The following is a 21,143-nucleotide window of genomic DNA, read 5'->3' as shown; positions in this document are numbered from 1 at the left end:
TTCATCAGGCACAAATGAGGTCATGCGTCATACGACAGTTCGATAGTTCATTAGCAGCAATAATGCAAAGTGTAATACGACAGTTTTAGGTGCTTCGTTAACAGTGCCCCCGTTATGGATCAAATGATGACACAAAAGTACTGCTTCCCACTCTGGCCCCAGTACTGCCTCTTCTTGCGTCAGCACGGGCCGGGATCTGAACCAAAGCAACGGCTCGTGCAGCTGACTGAGGCGGGAGGCAGAGAGAGTGTCCCACCGGGCCCGCAGCCCACCCCAGGTGTTGATCCACGTTACCTGGGAGGGCGCGACCCCACTCTCCTCCCTGACGTCAGTGACTTGGGACTTTACCCCGAGGACCCAATGACTTGGCCCTCCTTCTGGCGATCTCAGTCAACACCGAGATCTGCCCTCAGCACCGTGGAGACTTTACTTCAATTTGGTGCACACCCTACCCAGGCACTCCTCACCATCACCTCAGGTTGCTCTTCCACATGCACACCGCACATCTGAAACTCACCTCTTCTCTGGTGCTCACGACGATCCAGCGCTCTTCACCAACGCACCGCTAGCACCTCGACATGCACCCTGCGTTTCCGAGTCTCTCCCGGTCCACACGATATCCCTGCACTCTTCACCAAAACCCTGGCTGCACCACGACACGCACCCTGCGCATCCGAGTCTCACTTCTTCCTTTGGTGCACACGATGCCCAGGTGCTCTTCACCAACGCCCTGGCTTCACCACGACACGCACTCTGCACATCCGAGTCTCGCTTCTTCTCCCCGTGCACACCACGACCAGGCGCCCTTAACCAAAGCCTTGGCTTACACCACGACAGGCACCCTGCGTGTCCGAGACTTAGCTTACTCCTGCATGCCCACGATCACAAGGCACAACTTCTGGGGGTCTCAAGCTGCAAAAGCACGCGCACACTGCGTTGCTTGGGACTTCTCCGGAAACTTTTATGTTCCTGTATTTCCAAACAGGGAGCCAGCTCACCTCGTGCCCATGGGGTTATAAGACACAGCACAAAGCACAGTCTTCTTCAAGCAGGGAGACACAGCGCCTCCAAGCACAGTCCCAACAGCCTCTCCCTTAGATAGAACAGCAAACTGCAGACAACCCCCAGATCAGGAAGCAAGGATTGGTCTTTCCACAGCAGTCTCTTCAGTTGCTCCTTCTTTAGCAGAGGTTCCTCTTGACCACAGAATGGGTCCAAGCCTTTTCAGTCTCAATCCATATCTGTTTCATACCAACGTTTAGGGGTTCCAACTCTCATAGCTATACCCCTTAATGTCTTTGAAGTTCGTATGTGCTCAGGGGTCCCTGACCCCACCCTAAATCAGTTCTGGGTGTCTCCCTCCCAGTGTCACCTCTCTCCCTTTGAAACTGGGAATCTGGATCCTTAATCACTCAGCAGGAGATGGGTCAGTTGGTTTATAGCATCAGCCCAGGCCTTTTCAACTCCCGGGCTTCTCCTGCCCCTACTCTCCAGATGCAGGGCAGCCTGGTGCCATCTCAACCCCTCCCTGGGTCAAATACTCTCCCAGCTCCTCTCACCTTTCAGTTCCGGACAGACAATCCACATTTCAGCAGAGACGCACAGAAATGCTCAGAGCACAAAACTCAGCCACTTTCTAAAAGAGTGGATTATGAACACACAGTGACAAAACCACTTTCACAGAAAGATGTGTTATGGCACTGTGAGTTCATACATACTAAACTTCACCTCTCCATTATAAACTGACAGGAAACTAGGCTAACAAACACAACACCCAGCCTCCCCCATTCTGTCCTATGAGCAGGATGGCCTTTCAGCAGTGAAAAACAAAATGGAGTGTTTTTCACTGTCAGAACATAGCACACACCTCAGTATATGTTCTGCCTTTTACCTACAATGCACCCTGCCCAGGGGTTACCTGGGACCTACCACAGGGGTGCCCGATATGTATGTAAAAGGGAAAGTCAGGCCTGACAAGTGGTTGCACTTGTCATGACAACATGCTAACTTAGCATTCTGCGTGCAGGCCCTACACTGCAGGCCTGAGTTTCCTTCTCTGCGTGCCTTTGCATTACTAGCCTTGGCACACACAGTGCACATCACTAGGGTCTTTTACTAGTAAGGCAAACATACCAATCATGGCCAACCAATTACCATTACACTTTACATAGGGAACACTTTTACTTTAACACTGATCAGCAGTGGCAAAGCACCCAAAGCATCTAAATTGGCATCTCTATGTCAGGAAAATGGTCTACGGGTAAAGCCAAAATTTTAGGGAACTTTAGTCAAAAAGGCCAAGTCCTACAACAACCATTAATCAGGATTTCATACATCTAGCATTAGCTTGATGGAATATAGCGGGCTTGCCATCCAAAATTTCATCACAGGATTGGATAGCCTTCATAGAGGCCCAGGATATACTGGCTTTTCACGAAACCTGGGCGCTCAACCCAGTCTACTATCATGGTTATCTTAACTTTTCAAACCAGCATCTGGTGGGCGCAAAGACAGACCCTCAGATGGGCTTACCATCTGGGCTAGACAATGTATCTGTTCTAAAATCGAGGAGATCCCGATTGATCATCCCGATATTCTGGTGGTCCTCCTAAACTCGAAACATTCCCCCAACCTAATGGTGATTAACGTGTATGCGAGGGGCAACGTGGGAGGTAGAATGTCCACGACAGTCTCCACACTTGATAGTTTTATAGAAAAAAACACAGGCACAAACCACAAACAACTTGGTCATAGTAGGTGACTTTAATACCATGTTTGAGCCCCTTGACCATGAGGATAGTAACCTCAGTGTCGAAGAAGATGAGCAGTGGGGTATTCTTCCCCTGGAGTTGCCTCTAATTAGGAAATGGACAGAGGCCACTCTTCATCTTAAAGCGCTGAACTTGGAAAAGGGCATAAGGGCTGTGAATGGGAGAACATCCTTAGATCCCCAGGGCTCACAAACATACTGTAATGGTCTGAGACGTAGTCGTCTAGATTATATCTTTATAAACCTTGAGAACTGGTCCTCCCTAATTGATATGGAGGTATGTACTAGAAACAAAAGCGACCACAATCCACTCCTGCTAACGATGACAGTTCCAGGCTATGCAACTGCACAACCTCAAAATCCTGAAACGACGACTGCTGATGTTATCATGTGCAATGCTATGAGGAGGGTTAAATGGACAAGGGTTGTCGTAAATGAAAATTCACTTGCACAGATGAAGGATGTAGTAGAGAGCACAGTAGTCGATCTTCAAAGGTTCTCTATGCAGGCTGAACTGAATGCTAGTATCGCCCAAGCCCATGAGAACATGTTTGGTAAGATCAAGAGCTTTTTTATCAAACTCTATAAAACTAGTAACAGGCCCACCCCAAAGCACGATCATTGGTATAATAAGTCATGTAGAGATGTGTATAAGCAACTGACTCTCGCTAGTAGATCCAAAGATCTGGGAAACATCAAAATCAAACGGAAGTTGAATAAACACACCCAAATGGTAGCAAAAAGGTACTGGGATGAGCTAAGGTTAAGCCAGTAAAGCCAGTAAAGAGAAAAATATGCAAAAATTCTGGCAGCTAGTTAAGTGGGGCAGAGGGAGAATGAGTCATGCACCCCAAAACCATGTTGCCCCAGATAAGTGGGTTTCCTTCTTCGGGGAGCAATTTGCTGTTAGGGTTAGTGACGCTGGTGATGAATTATTCCAACTACCACAGCCTGATTCTGTATTGTTTTTTACGAAGAGCGAGGTGGAAATCGCCTTGAATGCAGCCCTAAGGGGTAGGGCCCACGGCCCCGACGGCCTCCCGGTGGACTTGTTTACTCATGACAAAAATGATTGGTTACAGTATGTCCAGCTGCTCATGAATGCGATTGCTAGTGGAGCCAACATATGTGATTCCTGGCGTGCAGCTGGAATTTTACCAATTTTAAAAAGGGGGATCGCTCTAGCCACAGTAATTATAGGCCTATCATTACTAAATAGATTCTACACAGAAAATCATGGCCAGGCTACTACTAAACAGAATCCAGTCATGGATTGATGAAAACAACATATTATCTCCCTTTCAGGCAGAATTTAGGGCTCATGTAAGTACCATTGACCAGGTCTTTTATTTTATTTTAATTTATTGGTGTGTCGTAATCTTAGCTGGCGGCACTATTTATGCCGCCTTCGTTGATTTAAAATCAGCATTCGACACGGTCCCACGTAATAAGCTCTGGTCAGTTCTGAAAGACTTAGGCATGCCCCTGGAACTTTTATCACTTACAGCCATATTGCACAAAGCTAATTTTCCACAGGTACGATGGGGCGCCCAGGGCAATACCACTCCCAGGTTTTCAATTTTAAAAGGGGTACGACAAGGGTGTGCTTTGACCCCCACTTTATTTTCTTTGTTTATTAATGGGGTTGTTAATTATTTCTTCACACATCCTACTGATGCTCCGTCATTAGCTGGCTCAAATGTCCGAATACTCATGTTTGCCGACGATACCCTAATAATATCAAAAACTCAAATGGGGTTGCAAGCGCTTTCTCGATTTGAGGACTTCTGCAGAGACCATGAGTTGAAGGTGAATGTGGCTAAAACCAAATTCATGGTTCTGCATAAGCACAAGGCGGTTAAGGGTAGGGTTTCTATGAATGAGGTCCCATTGGAACAAATGGATGTATTTACCTACCTGGGGATCACATTGGGCAGAAAACTAGATTGGAAGCCCCAGATAGACTTACTGGCACTCAAGCACTCACAAATGACAGAAGCACTATTAAGTGAGCATAGGCGTTCCTACACCAAGCCGATAGGCCCTGTTCTAAAGATTTACAATGCAAAAGTCTCGGCCTCTACCCTTTATGGTGCAGAAATGTAGGGCTTTGAGAATGTCACACCACTCACTTTAGCTCAGAATAAATTTGTGAGGAGTCTAACGGGCCTTTCCCAGAATACACCCCTTAAACCCTTATATTACAATTTGGGATGTAACACGCTAGTAGAGGTGGTAAGATTCAGACCTCTTGCTTTCTGGCAAAGATTATGGTCAACCACGGAGCTGATAGACTATGCAAATGTACTCAAAGATGTCCGATATGCAGATAAACCACATAAGATCATTTGGCTGCAAAAGATAAAATGTTCCCTCGTGAATATGGGCATGTCCCATTTATGGGAAGATCTGGGTGGCAATATGTTTCCCTCCCCAAAAAGTTTTTAAAGAGGTCTATTGGTCTATGGTTAAAGAAAATAACATGCGATCCACTAGTAACCAAATACTGACCAGCACCTTTTTTGAACATAAGCAGGAGCCCATGTTTGAACATTTTCGTGATTTTATCACCAGGCCTGGCGATAGGAAACATTTTAATCGATTTCGAGTAGGCATTTTACCAATTAAATCTTTTACTGCCAAATGGAATAAGATCCCAGATAGTCCTGTATTCTGTCAGGACCAGGATGAAACGATACGACACATACTATTTGATTGCCCAGCTTATAACTCGCCACGAAGTAGGTGGTTAAAAGTAATTTGTCTTATCATGGGCACTAGGTCATGTGCAACTGCTCTAAGATTTCTGAAGACCAGTGCTCAAGAGTCCATTGTGATAGCCCAAGCGAAATTCTTGAGCTGGGTGTGGAGAATACGGTCTAATCTTTTAAAAGCAACCGCTGCTATAGACTAGTTTTAACTTACTGTTGCTGCTATTGTTGGTGGGCTACTTTTGAGTATGATGTATGAATGAAATGCATAAAGTTAAACTATTCCTGATGTTGGTATAATATCCTATGAAGACTTAACTTTTATAATGATCTATGTGTTTTTTTAATCGATTGTTTTTACCATGTTATTATACTTATGTGCTGTTATTTATTCTGATGCACTATGTTTTATTATCTTAGTGATCATGTCCTGATTTAGGGCCATATGTAGGTAGCCTAACATTTACCACTTCATAAATACCGAATTTTACCGATTCGGTATTTATGAAGTGGTAAATGATATGTAGGTAATCCATCGGTAATATTTACCGATTCGGAATGGGTCGGTAATTTAGAATCGGTATTTACCGATTCGGTAATGGTAACTGGCTTCCCATTGATTCCTATGGGCCAGGAGGCCCATAGGAATCAATGGGAAGCCAGTTACCATTACCGAATCGGTAAATACCGATTCGGTAATGGGGGGAGCACAATCAAGGGTGGCAGGGTGTCACAGTGACACCCTGTTGCACCCCTGATTCCTGCATGTGTGCACATGTGGCACACATACATGCCCTAAGGGCATGTATGTCTGCCACATTGCACACTTCAAAGTGCAAAAAAATGTTTTTTTCCTGCTATTCGTCATTTACCACCAACTTTTAGTTGGTGGTAAATAACGAATCCCCACAACACCCACACACTCCCCCTACATATCATTTCAGGATTCGGTATTTACCGAATCGGTAAAATTACCGAATCAGTAATTTTACCGATTCGGTAAATTACTGAATCCTTAAATGTGCCCCCTACATACCAAAAGCCTGAATACCGGTCGGTAATGGGATATTTACCGAAAATCGGCCGTTACCGACCGGTATTGGGCTTCCTACATATGGCCCTTAAAATATTTTTTATTGTTGTATTGTATACTTTTAAGTGTCTTTTATGATCTGAACGATCAAAATAAAGACTAAATTGAAATTGAATAATACATACCATTCCAAATCACATTTAGGACCGGGCACTTATTTCATGTCACATACTATTTGCACTTCGAAATGGGTTAGTAAGCCAATTTAGTAAGCTGGACGCTTTTCTGACCGGCAAAATGGGTTAAGCAATTAGCAAAAAGCTATTTTTCGGTTGCAAAGCTAGTAGATTTTGCAAATGGCAGGGGTTGAGGCCACAAACGGGTTTTATACATTTGGCTTTATATTTCTTGACCAAGAGTAGGTGCACACAGCCAAGAGTATGTTCATGTACATAAGATGATTTACCATGTATAGTAGTTTCCTTGTTTAATTGATAGGGTATTTATCTTACGTTTTTCTTTATACAGAGAATTAGATTTTAAAGGTGGTCATGACCCACAAATGAAGGAAAGGTGTGTCTGTCAGGGAGCCCTACAGCTACTAAGAAATGAGACACCTGTGAGAAGTGTTTTGCACTTCAGGGTCAGAGCTCCTCCTTCCATAAGACTATGCAGGGCCCACTCAAGGGTCGCAGGCAAACACCTATTGTAGAGGCCCTGATTCAAAACAATGGTGTTAGAAATTACACGGACACAGAAGTCGAAATGAAATGCCAGCCAACGTACATAGAAGTGGCATAAATTGGGAAATATTTCCAGCGGAGTGAACTTGCCCCTTGTTATCCCCACCAGACTCGATCTTTTTAGGGAGCTTGAAGAAGAAAGGAGTTAGTTTACAAATGACATTTTGAATACAGTGCAACCCATTGGCTACACAGTAAAGCTCTAAGTCGAGTTTCAGAATAAACGTATGTTTATTACAGATTTATAGTCAGCGAATATAAATCAATCTCAAAAACATAACATTATATAGGATTATTAATGGGCTTCCTGCTCTGCGAACAAAATGTATTCTCAACAGCAAATAACCAATGGGAGCTTTAGTGATGATAGTACTGAACAATAAAACCACAACTTGGTAAGAAGATTGAAAAGCTCGACCATACTGTCTAAAATGGACGCAGATCTCTAGACCTGAAGTAACTATTCTATAAAAGCCAAACTGCGTGTTAATTCAGTTAATATAGTGGAAAGAGAAGGTGTCAGCATGAAACTTCAGTAGGAGTTTCAGAATAGAGTATCGTATTGCATAAAGCCTTACAATAGAAATATAGTGCACCGAGGTATAACTTCTCCTAAGTCTCAGTGTAATGTGCTAAATACGACCACAAGCATTGCCTAGTTATACTCTCAAAAACCCTCCTAAATTATCACTCCAGACCCAATTAAGGGCTACTTTCACAGAATATTTCCTTTCACATGACCTAATAGAAATTATTTCTCTTCAAATATATGGCTTCAAAAACACATCCACAACCCTTCTTGTTACTTCCACATATCTTTAGTTGACCTGGAATGTATGCTTTCATGCTGCACAGACAATAAGCCTCACTTCTGATTGTAACTTCTTTCACCCTTGACTCCCGTCACACAACCTTATTAACTTTGCACAAAGGAGCCTTCTTTCCCATCCTTGAGCCCTTGTACCAGGCGCCTAAAAAAACAAGAAAACACCACATCCAAAAGAACGTTCATGTTAAAGGTTAAACATTGTGAAATCCAAGTGCTTAAGGCCTTTGGTGAAGCTAACTAATAAAGCTTCAATACATGTTATAACTAAATAAGGCTAACACATGTTCAATCAATTTGATGGAATATATGCATTTCACACATATAGGTCCATTACATAAGAAAACAAACACATTTCTCATAAATGTATATATAAACCTTAACTCGTTGTTATTATTAAAACAGAACATTAGCAGCACACATATAAAAGTGTCGTGATTACAATACATGTGCACATCGTGTGTAAATTTAAGGTCGCTGTTATCTCTTAGATTACATTCATTTTCATGAATACATAAGGCCATAATATACACCTGTGGCCTAATTGATATTAATGAGGATACAGCCATTTTTATGCTGCTCCATCCCTAATTACATTATATTCAGCTATGTGTTGACTATATATATATATATATATACATATATATATCCGACAAATTGGCACTGCGCCCCATACTTTATTGGAGGAGTATCTGGGCCACCCTGGAGCTATCTGCTTATCGACAGGGGTTAGAGGAAATCTTGTCTCAAGTGGGCTCTAGCAGAATTCTATGGCTAACGCAGGTAAAGGGTACACTAATAGCCATCTTCCTTGAGGTCTATGGATGCCCAGGTCCAGGCTAGAGCTATTTCCAAATTACATATGAAAACTGCATACTGGCAATTCAGATATAATCGCATGTATAGCCAGTCACGGCATGGAACTCTAACAAATGTCTTTCTTGCAGCTAAGGATTCCTTTAAGCTGGTGGACTTCCTCGATGAAATAGAACCTCCTCCAGGGAGGAGTCTCTACTTGCAGTTGCGGTATGAAACTTTACTTGTCTGGGCCTTTACTGTAAAGTGAGACTGTGTACCAGGGGCAAAGGAGCTGCATTGCCCGGATAGTGGGGAACAAAAAGAAAACATTGGTCACAATATTTTCTTCTGCACAATCTACATGTCCCAAAGGAGGTGCTGGATTATCCTGCTCTGTCAGATATTGGGAGCTCGGGGAGATAAGGAAGCACTCTGGATTCTGAGCTACGACACATGCAGGTTGTCAGCCTTTGATCACTCGTTTCTGATGAGTTTGTGGAGAATAAGGTACAAGTCGAGTATCCCTCAAAATGAACTTGTATAGTGGCGAACAGTAACATAGCAGCTGTACAATCATTTGAGAATAGGAAGGCTAATATTTGTTGTATAACAGGATCAATTTTAGAGTTTTTATATTCTTTTTAACCTTTTAGAAGGTGATTAACCAATTTTATTGCCCAGAAAGCTACGCTTGCATAGCTTCAGGATAGCTGGATTTGCAATTATGTCAACGATTATTTCAAGCCTAGGGAGGTACCAGGCACTCCCATACACATTGCATTCAATCCTTACGCTGTAGGAGCCCGATTCATAGTAAGGAGTCATAGGTTGCTTCATTGGTTATATTATTGCACAGAATTTTGCACATTTATACTGGAAATGCCAAATGTTCTATGTAGGTTTCATTCCATGTGCTTTTATGGCTCACAGCTAAAATAAAGTTTAAAGTAAGTAATACATAGATCTCTCTCTCTCTCTCTATATATATATATATACATATATATATATACACACACACACACACACTCACACACACACATTGAAAACTCTAATTTCTTTAAACAAGTTTGTTCATCAGTTTCAACAATGTAATATATATTTATTCATGGTGCTACAGTAGAGGAGTTGTTGGCACTACAGCAAGAGTAGCATCTTGGTTACAAATTAATGCATATTTCACCAATACAATGACAACGGTGCTTGTAAGGCAAATAGTGGAAGATATGCCAGTAGCCTGCACAGTATTAATTACTTGGGCTAGCCAGAGAGCCCTAGGCTCTAACATAGAAAACAGAGCTATCATCAGGTTACACAAATGATACAGGTGCAAGCTTTACACAGATTTTAATAATGCTCAAGGCTCATGCGGGAAAGCCATTCTTTGCTTTCATATATCTTTCATGCTCAGGCCATCATTCTTCAGACTAAAGGGGTTTTAGTAGGCTTATGCCTCAGAGCTTTCTCTCTGGCTGCAGAGATTATACAGACTCATATTTCAGACAGCAAAGGTGCAACAATGTGACACTGATAGGAAATCTGCCTCCAAGATTACACACATACTACAGGCTCAGGTAACAAATCTTCAGTCATCACCCTTGCTATGCTACTAAGTCAGCCACTCAAGTTACATGGATTTAGCGGGCTAAAGTCACATAACAAAGAACTATACACAGATTTCAGTATAGGCTTTGCACAGCAAAACTTCAGTTTCATATTCATCACAGGCCCCAGTGTCTCATCCTGATGTTATGCCTCATCCCACAAAGTTTCTATAGGTTCAGACATATATTTGCATAGCTTTCTTATTGGCTCAGGTACCTGACAACAAATGTGTTGCTCAGATTACATTAGTAGCTCATTAAAGCTTGGGCCCTCATAGGAACATATTATAGTGGGAGGTTGACCACTTTTGATCAGGGTGCATGAGATGCTACAGAGCCAGTGCTTGCAGCGAGAATGCGTGCCTGTCCTCTGCAGCAGGCACTGCAATATATAATGCAGCACTGGCTACTGCATTACACTATTGTTGGGTAGCAGAGAAGCCCAGGAAGGTTTTGTTTTAGTCCACCAAGGTGTTTACCTGACAAAGAGAACGCCCTACCTCATAGCCAGGTGAATGTTTCTACTGGAATCCTCACAACTGCTCTTGGAATATATGGAATGGAATTCTTGTCGAAATACTAATAATATCCTCCTCCTTAAACTAATGTATAGGTGGGCGTCATGAGCATAATTAACACATTTCATTTTATGAGTGTTGAAGAGCAAGTATAGTAATAATATTTCAAAGACGATTATCGCACTCTAGAAATGACAGAGGCACAGTGAGCTGCCATCCTTGGGATCCATCCCAATCGCAACATAAGTGTCGCAGCAAGGCTTGATTATTGATTATTGTGGAGCCTAATAAACTGTACTTTCAACTAAGAGACCTTTGATGAGAACATTGCTCATGGAAAATGATGTATCAAAACATGGCTAGCTTATTCTTTTCTATCAAAGATCTGGTACAGATTAATTTACACTGCAATTATACTTTCTAACTCCTAGTCGTATGCATCTTTACCACATCTAGAATCTACAAACAATATTATCAGGATATCTTCACTGGATATAATGTTGCTGTTGTGTGGACAGGCTTTAAATTATTCTCTTAAATTCAGTCTCTTTCAGACAAATAATCGATTCTTTTAAAAGCTATGAAACTTGCTGTCACCTTATCAGGCAAACAATGAATCTGGCTATACTAAAACCTGATATCAGGCCCATGTTTTGCAGCAGGGAATTTGTATTTTTTCTCTTGAAAAAAAACGTCTTGAATACGTCTCTCTATCTCTTTCCAGAGAGAGTTGAGGGGTTAAATCATCTATAACTCCCCAACTAAAATAGTCTGAAACTTGCTAAACATTCAGCACCAGTTTATAACTGATCTGTTTACCAGTTCGTCATGAAACTGGGTAGCTATACATATTCAAGGGGTATAGTTTCCACCTATTGACATCTCATGCAGTAAGTCTGGCAGCCTCAGGCTATGAGATCTGATGCCTAATAAACTACCTTTTATCTTTTTTGATGTCCTGAAAACAAAATGCGAGTCACACTGAAAACCAGGTACAGTCTGTTGAAAACCAAAACCTATGGTGGTATCTTCATCCCTATGCCATGCATTCTCTCCTCAGTTTATGTCCCCTGCTGTTCAGCCAGTGTGATGTAATTAGAATGCTGATGTGTGCCTGGATGAGTGAACATCAGTTGAAGAGCAGGGGCTGAGCAGCAAGGATGCTTCTCTTGGTGGGGCTTTCCTGATACCTTTTTCCCATCTTCTACCTGTAACCTGAGACTCTCATTCTAAAGAATAAAACATCCTGTTTCCACCTATACTATTGGTGACCCTGCAGCTTCATTTACCACACCTATATTCAAATGACATCACAATGAGACATAACAAAAACCATAAAGAGGATGCTACTCTCATTCAATCATAGAATGTTTATAGCAAGTTCAGGATCAATGAGAACCTACTCCACATAATTTGTAGAACAAAAAGTGTGGGGTGAGAAGAGAAAATATAATAAGTTAATTAATTTGAATATTTCATGATGGAATTCTAATATGTTATCATGAAAATAACACAGACACATCCTAAAACACAGACAAAATCATAGAGAATTGATATATAAAACTATCAGGTTATGGTTCATCCATAAACAAATGGGTAAGAGACACAAATCATAAAATGCTTCTTAGACATGATACAGTGATAAAAGGCTAAGACAAATTACACACCCTACATGTTTTGGACTTCTGATGCATTTTTGGGATACATTTTGGCTGTCATCATTGGTTTAATATATTCTCAAGGCATCAAAGATAGGTGTCAGAAAAGTACCACTGTGCAGCATGACACATATATGGGAGGCATAATATAGCCACTGCAGGCTATACCGGGTATTAAAGGCCCGCTTCAGCGTTAAATGCCCTAGCCGAAGGTGAGGGCCTTTAACAAGGGAGCGGGACTTTAATAGCCGGTATAGCCCAGCTACGAAGGGCTATAAAGCTATTAGAACATTCTGCCACTAGAGGGCAGAATGTTCTAACAAATAAAACAAAGGCATCTCGAAGCCCGAGGGGATTCAAATGTTGCTCTACGGGCCTTTACCGGCCCATAGAAGCACGGAGCACTCCATTGTCTTCAATGGAGTGCTCCACATTCCAATGTTCTGATAATATTTTAATGTAATAAAAATATCATTTGACCATTGCAGAAATGTCTGGTGATAGGATTAATTCATTCCCACCACTATATTCAGATATTTTCACTGTAGACTACATTCCTCATCTTCTTACACATGAAATCCAATTCGTATAACTTCAGCTTCTTTAGAGTCAATGGAAGAAAATTCTTCAAAGTTTAGATTACTATAAATGAGTGCAGTTTGTCTAAGACTATAGTATGATAAAAAAGAAAGTGCATTGTCATTCAAGGTCTTGAACCATTACTCTCCCTCTCTTTGCTTTACCTTTGTCCTCACATTGCATATTATACTTATTATCAAGAATGTTGTGGATCATGAGTTTTGTTAGTTCAATTATTCAAATGTTCATATATTATAGAATAGTTTGTAGTAGGATGTATCACCACGGCTGCTGGACCTTTCCAGTCATCTTCTTGCCAACATCCTGATATTTTAAGTCCTTAAAACACTCTTCACATTCATGCTGACAGTGAAATGTACAATATTTTCCCACAGAAAAAAGCTTCAAAGAATAAGAAACTGAACCTACAGCAAAACACTGGAATTGCTCTCTGAAAAGTGCACATGATAGAGCCATCAATGATGTATGAGCCCCAGGGTCGGAATCAAGTCAGTCAAAATTGCAAAGCACTCTTTCATCTACAGCGTCTACATTGAGAAAAATGCACATTTTTCAAAAGGCTGCCTCTTGGTTTGAAGAGATGCCCTGTTGGTTTTGTTGACACCAGACTCATGAATGAAGGTTATTGACAACACTGCTTAACTCTGAGACCTTTGAATGTACATCTATTACAGAAGAAACAACTAAAGACATCAGCAGAAAAACACTACTCTGAGCATTGTGCACGATTCAGACTAGAAGTACTGCACTTTACTCATTATGTGTGATAGTCCCATACATTTGATACTAACATCTTAAATCTATAAGTAATGATATCCGAAATAACTTTGTAATTAACTAATTTATTTTACTAATAAGTTGATGATTAACTTTTCTTTATTTTCAATTATTTTTTAATAATTCAATTTAGTCGATTAATTTCGGAAGTGTGTGTGAGTTTCGAAATACTTAAACCAATGTAAAAGCCTTCTGAAAATAAAACTGGAAGCATGGGCTAACTGATTTGTTCAGCATATATCAGTAGGTATCAGAATTGAAAGGGAAACCAGCAAATTTAAGAATATGCACAGCTGCATTGTGTGTTTCCAACTTTTGGGACGGTCTGTCAAAAACGCCTAGTTTGCAGATATCCTTATTTAAGGCAACTAGATTGTGCAAAGTAAGCACTTTGCAGAAAACAATTTGTGGTGATCTGTTCAGCAATGCCAATGAGCATAGGACAGCTCAGAAAAAAGTAAAGTTGCATTCACAAAATTCTGAATGCATTTTTAAGCATACAATTGTGAAGCATATATGCTGGCTATGTTGGGCTTAGCTAATTTTGATCAAAAATGTAAATGATCTCTGTTGAAAACAAAACTTAGCAACGGAAAAACTGTGGGCATTGTAAAGTTCATAAACAATGAAAAGTTGGATATTGCCAAAACTTTCCAGGTTTAAAAAAATACTTTGAGCACTACTACATATCCTGTCGCCATCAATTACTGTCCCACAAAATTCATAATGGTGTCCATGAGAGGTGTGGTGCTAAAAGATATCAGAGTTTGTTCATCTGAAATCTCAGGCGCCATACAATCATATGAGTCGTAGCGCTTTCAAAAGAGTTTCTATGGTGAGCATTGGCAGTCACAAAAATGTCATGCTGACACACTCCTGTATTATACCCATTTAAAGTGTCCTACAAAACAAAGAAGTTCAAAATGTCTAAAATTAAAATATTACTATGTATTTCTTGGGTTCTACAATTTAAATAAACTGGTACAATATGCCAGGACAAAAAACCTGAGCACTGTTACAGAATCTGTCTGTCTATATATCTATTTATGTATGAGGCTCTCTACGTACCACAGCATGGTATGTGACACCCACATGACAGCGGATTACGGAAGCCTAGATGTGATGGAAGGAGGGGTTTAAACATGGAACTGACGCAGCAATAGATTGCGCATTGTTCAGTTGCGTTCTTATGTCTCTGCACATGGTTACATACAATAGGACACTTATAGTTATGATGAAAGAAATTATTCCCACATGATACACGATATATGATGTAATGGAAGTTATTCATATCCATTCAGATGGGAGCCATATTCCCTTATCTCTAACATAGTGAAAATTGTGGGTGTTGTAGTAAGCTTTTGTATACGTAGGTTTATATTTCCTTTCTATGCAAAATGATTTTCCAAAAAAAGCATATTCTCCCGCCACACCACCAGTGAAAATAAATAATTTTGATGCCCATTCCCACCATTTACTTACAGCGCATTCCTGTGTCATACAAGTGTGCGTTAAGTACATGCCTATATGGTATGGCCAAGGCAAAAGCATATGTCTACATTTGGCTACTCACAAAATCACACCTTTGGAACTGTTCACAATACGTGCAAGGTCCACTCCAATGACACCCCCTTTGAACACTAACTGGATACCATTTAGGACTATGAAAACTATATAGTCATAAATGACATAACTTCATGTAGAATTCCACCATTCATGACTTTTTTTTTACCTGGAACACATGCAGACAGAAAAAGATTTGTCTATCATGTTACTAGGTGCCCATTTTAATTCAGAAGATGTTAGTATAGGAAGATATTGGATTAAAAATGTAGATTTTCATTAATATGAATTTTTATATCAATTTAATTTTAAATAGCCTACATCTAGGGAAGTTAATTGAAAGGCCATTAAAATAAGTGCGATGCAATGCTAAAATTATAAAACAAAATATTCCACTCAGATGGTGGGATCTTAAATAAGGAAGTTCCGATACCACACCAAGCACATTTTCAACTCGATTGTCTCCCACACAAAACAGCAAAGGGTTAAAGATTCCATAATTAAGCAAAATATGAAGCGATGTTCATGTATGATTCGGCATCCATTTGTTCTCGCTCTTACCAATTTCCATCCTAATCTGCCATCTTAATCATGCTCCGCGTCACTGCGGCGGCCCTCCTTTCTCGCACCTCCCCCGCCTGTCCTCTTCCGCACTCAGCCACCACACACATCTCTTCTAACCAAATGTGCCATCAATAATTTAAAAAAAAGGTACACTTGCTTTGTGGCAGCAAACCTTTTTTTTTTACAGTTCCTATACCAAAGAATAATATAGGAGTCCCTGTTTTATCACATAAAATGCAGTGAGTGATTCATTGTGAAAGCGCTACAGAAATGGGGGATTTTTTCAACATTACTCTCCTCCCCTGAGGTTCACCTTCGTGCTCAAGTTTCGACTCTACACGTAAAACCTTTCAGCAAGAACTTCTGCAAACCTCTGAAACAAATAATTTATGTCATTCTGAAGCTCCGCGTGACAAATACAAGATACAAGCAAGAGACAGAGGTTATAATTAATTCCCTTCACAGTGAGTCACTGAAATAACTGCTGGGTTGGAAAGGCCTTCTGCAGCAAGATAAGAATTTGACAGCTGTAAACGTCCTAGAAAATCATCGGCAATAAATTAGATTTGATGCAAAAATTAGTAACTGTGTAGTGTCGTGCAATTTCATCCAATGGATTTCAATTGTATTTACCTTAAAAAATAAATGTATCTTCATTGTCAAAAGTATCTGAGTGACACTGAGAATCAGGATTAATTGCGTCAGAACGGATCTATAGATGCTAAATTGTTATAGGTTAGGAGGAAGAAAGAATAGAAAGAAAAGATACGAAATATATATTTTAATGCATAAATAGCATAATGAGTGCTACACATAATTAGAAGGGGGAAATTCCATTAGCACAGTAAATGTAGAACAAGGACTTGAGAACCAGCTGCATCTATTTGTAAAGGCTTTCCCCATTGTTAAGCTCCCATTCAATGGATCTCCAACCCTTTCAAAATGCTGCAATTGTTAGTTCTTGGAACACCTGTAATAGCACGAAAATGACATTATTTCATTGTTAGAATGAAATATCAGTATGCCGATGTTGCTCACCATGTATGAAAACGTATGATTATCTTGTTTAATTAACTTTCATTTTTTTGAAATTATGACTGGATTTGTAAACCAATAAAAGAAACAAAGGAAAGGAAAAAAGAAAATAAGATTTTCTAACATTTTTGGTAACATAAAGCAATGCACAGTCATACGTGCATATGCGATTCAACACATTTAGGCAGAATCACAAGGGTAGAGTGCTGAACAGACCATGCTCTACCATCAAGGAGAATGTACATCAAACACATTCTGACTCATCTTGTCCGTACAGCTCCCTCCGCACTAGTTGACCTCTGCCCCAAAACCAACCAAAGGACCCACTGTTAGGAGGTCTGTGTGCCTCAAGGGGCTACAACGTGGAAACAGAAGCGAGGACTCTACAGCAAATGGACTGAAGATATACCACTTGATTTCCCCTGCATGGCATAGCGGATGGGGCTGTTAAGGGTCAACAACCAAGAGAGCTTGTTAAATGAGAATATATCACCTTACTTTGATACTTACACCCACTCCTACTGTAAAGGAGTGCCACCTTTTACACACTATCAACCTCAAAATACAAAGCCTGACTGTCTTCAATTGTTGCAAGCACTTTCACAAACATTAATTTAGACAGACTGAGGGTAGGGGCTGCAAGATCCGCACCTGACAAATATAGTATTTTAGGTAAAACGTACTAGTGCAAAGAACCAAGGAGCACTTCCCTGTATACTCCTCACCAAGGAATGAATTCCTATAAACTCAACAATTCACAAAGGTTCAGCACTTCACAATGCAGTTATATAGTAATGTTCAAAGCAGTGAGCACATGACGAAAAATCCAAAGTCCAATCGTTCGTCTTTTTTTGTAAAAAGGCTGGTCTTTATTAAGTTCTCATTAAAATCTCAAAGGATCATAGCCGACGCGTTTCGCCTCACACCGAGACTTCTTCAGGGCTCATTTAAATACAAATGACGGTTTCGGTAATTGCAACACAGTCACAGGGTTCCCAGGATCAGAAGAGTTTTTCTACATCACTTGTGTCCATAACAACGGCTTGATAACCGACAGAATGGTCAATCAACAGTATCACAGCGCTGAAAAAAAAAATTGTCACAAACATTGTCATGGTTCACTGTCAAGGGAGTTTCGAAATAATTCTAATAACATAGGTAGAGATGTTCCAACCAGGTCAACTTCAATGCTTTTTGGCGACATGGGGTCGGGAGGGAGGAGTTAGTTTTAGTGGTTCACACCTTCTTTTACGTAGCAGCTATTTAATGCATTCATGGATGACATTCCCAAGCAGGGCGTACCCTAGGCAACCCCCTGTGTGACCTATGTATAAAAATTACTCAGGACTCACCATAGGGACAAGGGTGCTCAATTACTTTGCTACATACTGTACTAAAATCCATCTGCTGCAGTGTATCGCTAGTTTTTCTCTTTCTTTGCTAAAAATTCTGACCTTTGCTCTGGTTTACTTAATAAAGAATTACTGTGGAATATGTTGTGTAAAGTAACGTCTCTCTTCACTTCCTCACAGCTACTACTATGCACACCTATACTAACAAAGAACTTGAACACTAAGTTGACACTGAGAAGTGTAAAATATGAAAACCATCCATATTGTAAGTTGACTGTGAAAAAGAAAATGGCCCTGTCTAGTTATATGTTTTGATTAGTTACCGGTATTCAAGTGTGATTTTAATATTCAAAATCTAGAAATATTTCTATGACTACAGTCCCACAGTGTAGGCTTGCCATGTCAGAATATTGTACTCTACAATATCATCCAGCAGAAATGTTGTGTCCTAAATATGGTTTACAAAAATATTCCTCCACTGGATGTAGATTTTCCATTGGTAACTCCAATGGTGCAGTATCCAGTACATTGTATTGATGTTGGATGACAATATTATAGCACCATTAGCCCTACAGTACCTTATTCCTTATTGGCTAAACTAACTTACAACTCTAAATAGATAATTCGACTTGGGTGGCAGCTGGTAACATGGTATAATCAGTATAAGAGTTGTTCTGCCTGGCACACACACATCTAAAGCTAGATTTTACATATTTGTTCAGGTTTTTGCCATTTAGGAGTTTTAGTCCTTCATGCTCGAAGGGCAGGAAGATGGGACAACTGCTCAGAACATGTGAATGGGCCTTTGTCCATATTCTCTTCTCTGAAGAGTCCTTGCCAGTCATATTAGCTTTATTAATGTCAACCACGTACGGTTTTACATAGATGATGGAAATAACTTCTTTTCTGAAGGCTGGTTTACTTTCTGTGTGAAGATGAAGGTGAAGGATCATTTACTAGAGACTGGTCAGCCTCACACTTTGAAAGATCATATACAGTAGATTTTTCTTTTGCACTGACTTTTGGAAGACTGGATGCAACGGGGATCATTCTCAGATCAGGAGTCCATGGGGACCTCCATCATACCCAAGGAACGTTATCAGGGTACATTTGAAGGATAGGATGTTCCATTGACCCTTGCTTCACCTGGTCACATTCTCTACCCAGAAAAAATCCTGGTAAATTGCTAATTTAAAATCCCATGCTTGCATAATTTTCTACAGATTAAGGTTTAGAACCGGTCCTCCCTGGTACTATCTGTAAACTAATACCTGGTATTTGCTGCATGCCATATAGAAATGTGAAGTTGCCAATTTAATTTTAAAAAATAAATAAATTATTGAGCAGAGCATCAGGGACATGGCACTAATAATAAATAACAGGGAAGCATTGTTTGGTCCAATATGGATAAAACCAATACAATGAAAATACCAATACAATGAAAATGCAAAATAAGTACAGGAAGCAGAATACATCAACAGTTTAACGACATACCCGATACAATTAACTCTTACTAAAGTGCTAAAGTGTTAAAATACTAAAGTGCAAAAGTGCTAAGGTGCTAAATCCACCTAGGAACCCCCAGAGAACATTTCCCTCTGTTTCCCCCAGTTCCCCTTGCCTCAAATAAGACTACAAATCGGGCGGGATTTCTAGAGTAACTAAATATTTCCAGATTTTAGTAAACTTTTTAAAGCGCCCTCCCGTCTTGCGTAGGCTTCTTCAAAAATCCTGGTCCGTTTCATTTTATTTAACCACCTCTCATATGTAGGTGCTTCCGCCGACCTCCAATTCTGAAGAATTAGGGAGCGAGCGACGAGGGAAGAAATAGCTAAAAAAAGTCTCCTCTGCTCTTATCAAATTTGCCCTGGATTGACTAATTCCAAAAAGGGCAACCTCCGCCTCTAGTTCTACCATCTTCAGAATCGCCCGGCTGAAAGCTGAGAAAATCTCACTCCAGAAGGGCCCTAAACTAGGGCATGCAAAAAAAATATGTAGCCAGGCCCCTTCTCCTTCTGCCTGGCAGCGGAAGCATCTATTCTCAACTTCTGGGTATTTTTTATTGAGGGCTTTGGGTGTAAAGTAAGCCAGCCACCCGGACAGAAAGGCAATTCTCTTAAAATTGGCTGCTCTCAGGGCCTTACTCACTAACTGGCATATGACCTGCCACTCCTGACTAGAGAAGGAACATTGCGTTTCCCGGGTTATCCTTTCTAAATGCTTCTCAGCCAATAAAGATTCACTTTGAGTGCTCAGTGGACGGTGCCAATTCCCCACCCCTCGTAGCTTAGTCCCAAAAAGAGCAGTCACCAGCTTAGAGGGGGCACCATTAAACGAGGAGTTGTGTCTATTTAAAAAATGTAAAATCTGTAAATATTCAAAAAAGGCTGGCTTGCGCAGGTCCCTACTTTTGTTCTATACCTCTTGCCAGGTGATTACTCTATTCAGGATTGAAAAGCGCCCTAGCTCTTCAAGCCCACAGTCCTTCCAGTGACTAGATTGAATTTGGAGACCCAGATTTTAACATTCACCTAGTTTTAGAAAGTGATATCCAGAGGAGCCAACGTGCCTAAAAAGGATTGTAATCTAAAGGA

At 40.5% G+C, this 21,143-nt stretch overlaps 2 protein-coding genes across 7 annotated transcripts in view; one reads left to right on the top strand and one right to left on the bottom strand.

Annotated features, from left to right (window-relative positions):
- The window catches only part of LOC146830711 (uncharacterized), a 148,756-nt gene that overhangs the window by 8,848 nt on the left and 118,765 nt on the right, over positions 1–21,143 (top strand). Inside the window, exons 2-3 of one of the 6 annotated variants that reach the window (XR_014961475.1) lie at positions 9,031–9,109; positions 18,730–18,814. Coding sequence is in view for 1 of the 6 variants with exons in the window: in XM_085604906.1 (XP_085461032.1) it covers positions 9,031–9,109 (79 nt within the window). In the remaining 5 variants the exon portion in view is untranslated. Of the gene's footprint in view, positions 1–9,030; positions 9,389–13,632; positions 16,927–18,729; positions 18,815–21,143 lie in introns of those variants that run through there. The other 5 variants (XR_014961476.1, XR_014961474.1, XR_014961472.1 and 2 more) reach the window with 5 other exon arrangements.
- The window catches only part of KCNQ3 (potassium voltage-gated channel subfamily Q member 3), a 732,470-nt gene that overhangs the window by 641,413 nt on the left and 69,914 nt on the right, over positions 1–21,143 (bottom strand). The gene's annotated exons all lie outside the window — the stretch shown is intronic.

This window comes from Triturus cristatus, chromosome 5_1 (genome assembly GCF_964204655.1).
Source record: "Triturus cristatus chromosome 5_1, aTriCri1.1, whole genome shotgun sequence".
Lineage (NCBI taxonomy): Eukaryota > Metazoa > Chordata > Amphibia > Caudata > Salamandridae > Triturus > Triturus cristatus.
Note: the sequence above shows the minus strand (reverse complement) of the source record. Positions and strands in the feature narration are given on the sequence as shown.